Below are 8,391 nucleotides of genomic sequence, written 5' to 3'. Positions count from 1 at the left end.
GAGCTGCTGCTGTAGAGACCCTTGTATCCAATAGACTCATAAGATGACCATAATGGAATTGAGATGGAGGAAAGTGGCACACTGTGCTGTTTTTGAAAGGGAAATTAAATTCATCAAATTGCACATCATGGGAGATATAAACACAACGAGAGGGAACATGGAGACACTTATATCCTTTGTGTAAAGGACTATATCCAAGGAAGACATACGGGCGAGAATGAGGTTGGAATTTGTTTGCATTGTATGGCCAGAGGTTAGGCCAACAAGTGCAACCAAATATCTTGAGAAAATGTAGTCGGGTGGCGATTTGAAAAGAACCTCATATGGATTACGATTTTGAAGTGTGGGAGTGGGCATTCGATTAATTAAGTAACAGGCTGTGAGAAAGGCATCGTCCCAAAAATGTTGAGGAACGTTTGCTTGGGATAATAAGGCAAGGCCTGTCTCCACTATGTGGCGATGTTCGTGCTCAATAGCACCATTTTGTTGGTGCGTATGAGGGCAAGAATACGATGAACGATACCTTGATCTTGAAAATTTTTTTATGAAGCGAGCAATATTCACTGCCTCAATCAGATTGCACAGCTTTGATTTTGGTGTTAAAATATCGTTCAACATATGATTGAAATTTGAGAAAAATATGACTAACATCATTTTTTAAAGGAATCAGATAAAGCCATGAATATTTGCTAAATGCATCCAAAAAAGAAACATAATATTTATTGCCAGTGTTTGAACAAATAGGAGCAGGGCCCTATGCATCGGCATAGATCAATGCTAAAGGTTTTGTAACTTGAGTTAAAGAAGTGAAAAAGGGTAATTGCCGACTCTTTGAAGGCAAGCAAGTAGAGCATTTTTGAGAGATGGAGAGGCGATGTACTGAGACTTGCATTTGACGAAGGATGCGATGAACAATTTGAAATGAAGGATGACCCATACGAGCATGCCATAAGGAGAGAGTGGAGTGTTCACTTGAGAAAGCGGACGAAACACTTTTATTTTTGGTGGCTGAAATTTGATAGCGTCCATGGTTACTCGGGCCTTGGAGTAGTAGCTTCCTTGTAGCTCGATCCTTCAAAAGAAAATAAGATGGGTGGAATTCAAAAAATGTATTAGTATCTTTGGTGAAACTCTGGACAGAGAGCATATTTTTGCAAATATGGGGAACATGTAACACGTTATTGAGTTGAATTTAAAGTGAGGGAGTGGAAATTTGACGATTTCCATGACCACCACGATTTGTGGTGTTGTGGGATGTGAAATTGGCATTGGCGACAGTTAGATCAACTGTGGCTTGATGGTGCTCCAATCGCTTTTCATGAGTAAGGAGATGACCGTAGAGGTCTTCAATGGAAGGAGGTTCAACTCTAGTGGTAACAGATGTGACAAAGAAGTCATAATCCGGTCCAAGGCCTGCAAGAAGAAAAGAAACAAGCTCATAATTGTTTAATGGTTGATCAACAGCAGCAAGGGTATCAATGAGGTTGGTAAATTGCTGGAAATAATCAGCAATTGAGAGGTTGGATTTTTTGAGAGTAGCGAGCTAAAAGTGTATATTGGTGATCTGGGCATGAGAGGTGGAGGAAAACATGCATTCTAGTGCAAGCCATATTTCGCGCGAGGTGGTGCACTTAACTACATGAGATAGAATTTTTTTCGTGAGGGAGGAGGTAAGGACACTCAGGATGAGTTGATCTTGAAGGTGCCAAGAGTGGAAGGCAGGATTTGGAATGATTTGGGTTGAGTTGTCACATTTGAAAATATGAGTAGGTGGTGTCAGTAGTGAGCCATCAACATAGCCGAATAGACGAGTGCCTTTAAGGTAGGGAACAATTTGGGCACGCCAGAGTAAGTAGCTGTCACAACTTAGCTTGACGGTGATAAAGGAGTGAGGAGTAAGAGAGGTGGGTGGGGATGGAACAAGAGCAGAGGAGGAGGAGGCCATTGGGATCAGATGTTGGTCACTTAGGCTCTAATACCATGTGAAAGCTCAAATATTTGGAGAATTGTTGCCTTACCTTAAACACAGGTATAGGCGTGTATTTATAGAGATGTAAAATATATTCTTGATATAACTGAATCATGAAAAATAGGAATAGAGGAATACATTTGAATTTAAACATTTGAATTGAAACCGATTACATATCTAAACAAACATATCAAGAATCCTGAGAAATATTTGAATTGATCTTCGTGTAACTGCATATCAAGAATCCTAGGAGATATTTGAACTGATTTTCGTGATCTTCGTGTAACTGCTTTGTGAAGAACTGCTGGTTGTTGCTGTGAATAAGTCTCTAACATAAATGAAATGACTTAGGGATTAGTAACCGAACTTGACGTAAAGCAACAAACTATTCATTTGCATTGCGATAATTAGAATGTTATTTACTTAGCAATGAATTAGGCCTATTGTATTATAATAAAGCATATTGCAATTATATATCATAAGATATAAGAGTTGATTGATACAAATATGATTTAGTTGGTTAAGGTAGTTATACAAGAAAATGTAGCTGACATGTTGAAGAAAATTGTTACTAAGGATAAGTTTTTTGCATTGCTTGAACTTACTCCATATTGCTAATTTCTAAATTAATTACGTGAAGCTTCAAGGGGAGTTACAAGTTTGAAAGCTCCAAAGGGGTGAATATTTGTCAAGATAGAGATTGTTGAGTTGTAATTCATATTGAGAAGGCATCACTTATTGATTTCCACAAATCAATAAGAAATAGTCCTTTGTTGTGGTCCACCACCTCCATTACCTAACAAAGTTGGGTCCCTAATATACATATAGCTTTCATATTATTTGTCCATCAATTGATTCTTTGCTTTTTGTTGGGAAAACTAATAATTTTGCTGCTACAATTATTTCCTCCTCTCTTCTATTATTATTAGGGCAAAAAGGCACCCACCTTCCTTGAGATTTTAAAAATGTTATAAACCTCTCTTGAGATTTGTGCTTTTTAACAAATCTTAAGGAGGTTTTTGGAATTCTTGAAATCTCAGGAAGGTCATTGTCTTTTTGTCAAACCTTAGAATATGTTAGTGTCTTTTACCCTTATTATTATTATTATTTTCTTTTTACTTTACTTATTTTTTCCTTGTCCTTTCCTTTTAATTTTTTGCTTTAGTTTTGTACTTCTTTGGCTCTTCAATCCCCCAATAATTTTCTAGCTTTCATATCAACAAACCATTTGCATTGGTCATCAATTGATTCTTGGCTTCTTGTTTGGGAAACTAATAATTTTGCTGCTGCAATTATTTTGCCCTTCTGAACTATTACTTACTATTTTCCTTTTGTACTTTACTCATTTTCCCTTCTTCCTTTTCATTTTTTTTTTTTTTTTCGTTTTGTTTGTTCCTTTGTTTTTGTTTTCAAATTTTGCGTAGGTTGATGGGCGTAGTTGTCATTTCTCAATCTTAAATGGCCACAGGATTGTGGGTCGTGCAGCCATAGAGTAGGGAATATGCAAATCCAGAGCACCTTGCGGACTAAACATTCCTCTTTACCTCCCTCATAAAGCAAAACTCTCCAGGGCAAAAAAAGAAAAAAAAAAATTGAGTACAGCTGAAAAACCTGATGAGACTTAACCTACAAAAAGCTTGATTTGAATTTTAAATGACTTCATTGGTTACTAGCTGTTTATGCGTGTGTGTGTGTGTGTTTGAGAGAGAGAGAGAGAGAGATTTATGCACACAACATATATTATATCTTTTCATATATATGGCTATATTTTCAAAAGTTCGTTGGGTCCTCATAATATAACAATATACATAGTTTATGAACAAAAAATTAGCTTCAAAGAACCAAACCCAGTTTCCTTGGTAGATCACATAACCCCTGCAGCATACAGTTCTCAAAGCTCTAAAGATGCTTACTGAATTGCTCGCCCTTGCAATTCAAGTCTATTGCTTCTGCACCTGAATCCATTTCATTCTGGTATTGATTGTTCAGATCGAGCGTCTCCGATCGATCCAACTTTCTCGATGGGTTTTCGATTCTGTCTCTGTGAATTGGAGATCTTTTACTAGGTGCTTGCTCCACACAGACACCATCCGAGACCGTGCTCCCGCTTCGCTTCCGGCCGTTAGCCTGATTGCACGAACCCCTCTTCCATGGTTGGTCATGTCCCAAATGGATATCCACTAGTGGAAGTGCAATGGAAGTTCTTATACACTCTTGCGTGTCTCCATTTTCAAGCGTCAGTTGCTTCTCCTCCCTCCTCCCGGAGCTTTCGGATGATGTTATGGAGCTTTCCATGGAGTAGCCAGTGCCTTTTACTGGATCCTTTTCGATATCCTTTAAGCTGTAATCTAATGCTTCTGTTAGTTCTGAGATTGAAGAAGTATGACATCCGGAGTTGACCATTGAGACCAACTGGGAGAGTTCAGCTCTTGCAAATTCCACTCCAACAGAAGCAGAATTATATCCAGCAAGTGTTTCTTGAGCTTTCTTTAGTACTGACTCTAAGTACTTCCCTTGAGCTTCAATTCGCAGCTGCAAATGTCTCTGCACCTGAAGAATAAAGAAAAAAAAAAACTCTCTCAAGATTAGGATCCATTGATGCGAAGTAGATAATTATGCTTGGTTCATATGTTCCTGCCTCAATTTGTTCATGAAGTTTCCTCTGCACTTCCATTTGCACTTGGAGGGCCTTAGCTATCTGCAAGCTTCTGATAAATACAATGTTCAATCAATAGAAGGTTTTTTCTTTTATTTTTTTTATTTTTTTAAAGAAATTATTATCTTTTCCATCCAAATTCATCAAAGAGATGGGATTTATTTATAGCTATTACTCTTTGATTTGATTGTGGGTTCCATCACTGACTTCACCATTGAAATGACCTTCTCTCCTCTGCTTCTCCTTGTACTCTGAATCAAATAAATCTACAATGAAGCTCCATAAGTATAAATTCCAAGCATGCAAAAACAAGCTACTGTTTCTTGTGTGATCCTTGAGACTCACCTTCTTGTTTATTGCTACTGCAGGATTCTGAATGTTGGCTTTTCCCAAGCCTAAATTTCTGCAACAAAGAATATCATTTTATCCACATTTTATTATGCCTTGTCTACATGGTATAAGAAACAAACCCACGAATGGAAAATTTAATGTGAACAGAAAATGCCTGTAAATGGCTCTTTAGATGGTACAAGGTGAGTCCAGGGACACCCATCGCCCTCATCAGGGTCTTCGGTGTAGCCTCTGCCCATATAGAAACATACCCATCAGCATACAGCACAAGAAACCAACTTCACATAAATAATGAAAGATTTAACTTTAGGCTAATTTATATATAATCATTGGACTGGTGAACCCAACTGTCTGGCCCTCCAAGCTGCTCGACAGCCTCGACGAACCGGTGATGGAGTTCCGGAGTCCATCTCAGTCTGGGCTTGGCATCAGTGGACAAAACCAAGCTGCTCATATCTTGGTTGTGCATGTTTTGGAGATGGAATTCTGTTGTGTTGTGTTCTATGGAAGAGAGACAGCTTGAAGGGGTGGTTCATAAATATGGGGTATGATCCTTTTCCAGCTCTGCTTTCAAAATGCAGCAGCAGTAGTTCTCTTTTATAATTTGGAGCAGAGCAGTTGGTGTGTCCACCCTTCTCACTCCATATCTGGAAACCTAAGTGGGGTTATGGTGGGGGGGGGGGGGGGGGGGGGGAATATATGCCATGAGCTGTGGCTCTTCCTTTCTCCCATCCTCCCATTCATACAAACTTTTTTTGTTTCAATATATATATATTCCACTTCTTTGACTTGAAAGGGGTGGAGAGAATCTCTGGTGCAGCAAAAACAGAGAAAGCAATACAGTTCCAATTCCAGTCTCAAAAGAAGAGAAAAGAAGAAAAGTGTATGGTTTGTTTTTACACGGCTGTTTATTCACATCTCTCTCTCTCTTTCTCTGTAACTGTGTGTGTGTGGCCTCTGCGGTTGATTCCCTGCGAAATTTGGCAGCCCCACCATGATGAATAATGGGTGCTACTTTTATGACACAGAAGCTTTGAAGAGGGAAAAAATGATGGGGGATGCTTTAATGGATATTTCTTTTTAGTGACTGAAAGGGAAATCCATATAGGACTTCCCTTCCCTCTTTTAGTTTTTTTTTTTAATTTTCTTTTTATTTTTAAATTTTTTTTGGAGGAGCATGTAGGGCGATTGGCAGATTCTTTTTGTTCCTTGTAGGAATGGAGGAATCAAAGAATCTAACCCTAGATATTGGGACCCAAACTCACCACACCTCTGTTCTGCAGCAATATTTTATACATACGAAAATATAAAAGAAGCAAATCAAATGGGTCATTGAAATGAGGAAGAAATTTCAATATATTCAGTGTGTGTGTTTACATGTAATATTAAAAGTTAACATGTTCCATAATAACTGAAGATTATCCAAATACAAGGCTACAAGGGAATCTAGGGTTTGAGTTTCAAATGCAGACAAACCATATTGTCTATTATTTGAGATGGCGCCTAACGCAGAAAGACGGGTCATGATTCAGTGGGTCCCTGCCTGAGAATTGAGAAATCTCCACCATCCATTCGATGTCTATCCTGATGTACCCACTCAATCACCCATGCAATGGTGAATTTTATGCTTCTGCTTAATGTTTTCAAGAGCAAAATCCATGCTTATAGTAGATCAAAGTCACCACATAAACCAACAGACATAATGATTGATGCAAAGGTCTCTCTCTCTCTCATGCAGGCATACACAAACACACACCCCTGTCAAATGACACAAAAGCTCCACATAGTTCATGGCTATGAACAATCTTCTAATAAGAAAGCAAGCAACAAAGCTTCAAGAAACATATTCCAAAGGGGTTGTTAGCTTTTAGTCTGTAATCCATATCCAAAATGAACAGAGGAAAGCTAAATTTCACAAGGGAGAGAAAGAAATGAAGAAGAAAGAAAGAGAATAAAAAGCAGAAAGGAAGGCCACAATGGCCAACAACAAAAATGTTTCAAGTTTCGGACATCTCGGGTTCCTGCCAGGAGCTTGATCACAGGAATCAATATCCAATAATTGATCTCCAAAGCATTGCCATCTCAAGCCACAGATTCACTTCTGCCAGCTGCATCGATAATAATTTCCAATTATTCGAAGGCAAGAAAGAAATATCATATTACTAAGTACTGTTATAACCAGGCTAACAAGGGAAACATTTACTTGACAAACCAGAAGCCATATTCGTGGGTGTATCTTTTTATTCTTTGAGCTTTGAAGATGTATCGTTGTTACTGAGGGTAAGGGTTCCCCATCAGTTGACATACCACATCATTTTACACAGTAATCAAAGAAAGACAAGGCCAACCAGTAAGATCATTACCCTTGTCATTTACTTGGTTAAATTATTTACCCGATAATTATGAGTGGTGGATCCAACCAGCCGTGGGTCCGGATTGGAAGCAAGAAATAGGTTCTTCCTCAGCAAGCATCGGCTTCTTCTATCTGTCCTGAATTGTGATTCCTTACTGGCAAGCTTATACTTCAAATTCAAAGAAAGGAATATAATTATTGATGAGCTCTATGATATATGTGGCCCAAATGTTTGAAAAAAAAGAAAAGAAAAGAGCTATTGAAGTACCTTTCCCTTTAACCAGCTGCTGTACTTGAAGTTACTTTCCTGCTTTAATATATTCCATAACAGGTAAAGGAGATTCTGGGATTATGCCAGGTGACCCCTCATATTTTCAGATCAGTAGGAGAAGGTCCGGTGAATCAAAAGTCAATTAAACAAAGGTGCCTTATCAATTAATATTCCATAAGGGACTCCATAAGAAGAGATCTAACAAATCCAAAAGCATGGAAAGAAGATTAGAAGAATATGGCCACAGGAATCGGGAAAAGCAAAACAAAAGGAACGAGTCACCATCCCACCAGAGAATAATTGAAATTTATTGCGGCATTTTTATGGATTTAACAGTAACCTACTTCAAATGACATGAGCACTGCGTCACGCATATCAGTTTTTATAACTCAAATATCTAAGTAATTGGGGGTTTAAGGAGATAAAAGAAAAAGCATCAGATAACAGCCACGCATGTCTGTCGATTTTTTCTTTTTCAAACCAATTCATACACATTGATAATAGAAGTACAGTGAAATCATGGTTTTAAATAAAGGCCGCGACCGTTATGTAACAGCGTTACGTAAAGGTTTTTTGGGTTACCGATACCGTTACACACCGCGAAATCGGTGGGAAGAAAAATCACGGCCGTAGCGGCCGTTACAGACCTCGACCGTTACGTAAAGGCCGCTACGGCCATTACGTAACCGCTACAAGACTGTTACATCAAAAAAATATTTTATTTTTTACTTTTTTTTCTCACTTTTTCTCTCTCTTTCATATATCATTCTCAATATACCAAGTTGCAAGAA

At 38.3% G+C, this 8,391-nt stretch overlaps 1 protein-coding gene and 1 long non-coding RNA gene across 4 annotated transcripts; both read right to left on the bottom strand.

Annotated features, from left to right (window-relative positions):
• Positions 1-3,690: 3,690 nt before the first annotated feature.
• On the bottom strand, positions 3,691-5,859 carry LOC131145086 (myb family transcription factor PHL8-like). 2 transcript variants are annotated; one of them, XM_058094154.1, is made up of 6 exons: positions 5,325-5,859; positions 5,131-5,207; positions 4,971-5,028; positions 4,801-4,891; positions 4,608-4,677; positions 3,691-4,519 (listed from the first exon to the last, which is right to left on the bottom strand). In XM_058094154.1, the coding sequence occupies exons 1-6, from the start codon at positions 5,443-5,445 to the stop codon at positions 3,869-3,871; spliced, it is 1,068 nt and encodes a 355-aa protein (XP_057950137.1). In that variant the 5' UTR covers positions 5,446-5,859; the 3' UTR covers positions 3,691-3,868. The 2 variants fall into 2 exon arrangements, with proteins under 2 accessions (XP_057950137.1, XP_057950138.1); XM_058094155.1 differs by having other exon boundaries at positions 4,801-4,876; positions 5,325-5,720.
• A 926-nt stretch (positions 5,860-6,785) lies between these two features.
• LOC131145085 (uncharacterized) lies at positions 6,786-7,941 on the bottom strand. 2 transcript variants are annotated; one of them, XR_009133973.1, is made up of 4 exons: positions 7,598-7,941; positions 7,370-7,498; positions 7,180-7,250; positions 6,786-7,084 (listed from the first exon to the last, which is right to left on the bottom strand). It is a non-coding gene; the product is annotated as an uncharacterized LOC131145085 (long non-coding RNA). The 2 variants fall into 2 exon arrangements; XR_009133972.1 differs by lacking the exon at positions 7,180-7,250.
• Positions 7,942-8,391: the final 450 nt, after the last annotated feature.

The sequence above is a fragment of the Malania oleifera genome, chromosome 12 (assembly GCF_029873635.1).
Source record: "Malania oleifera isolate guangnan ecotype guangnan chromosome 12, ASM2987363v1, whole genome shotgun sequence".
Classification (NCBI taxonomy): domain Eukaryota; kingdom Viridiplantae; phylum Streptophyta; class Magnoliopsida; order Santalales; family Ximeniaceae; genus Malania; species Malania oleifera.
The sequence above is the reverse complement of the archived record's forward strand: the minus strand, read 5'-3'. Positions and strand labels throughout refer to the sequence as shown.

Bases quoted from the DNA above. Each gene is read 5' to 3' on its own strand.
- LOC131145086 (XM_058094154.1), bottom strand. From the start codon at position 5,445: ATGCACAACCAAGATATGAGCAGCTTGGTTTTGTCCACTGATGCCAAG. The intron at 4,892-4,970 runs GTGAGTCTCAAG...GCTTCATTGTAG, and splicing joins CAGTAGCAATAAACAAGAAG to ATTTATTTGATTCAGAGTAC. The intron at 4,520-4,607 runs GCAGGAACATAT...TTTATTCTTCAG, and splicing joins AACTTCATGAACAAATTGAG to GTGCAGAGACATTTGCAGCT.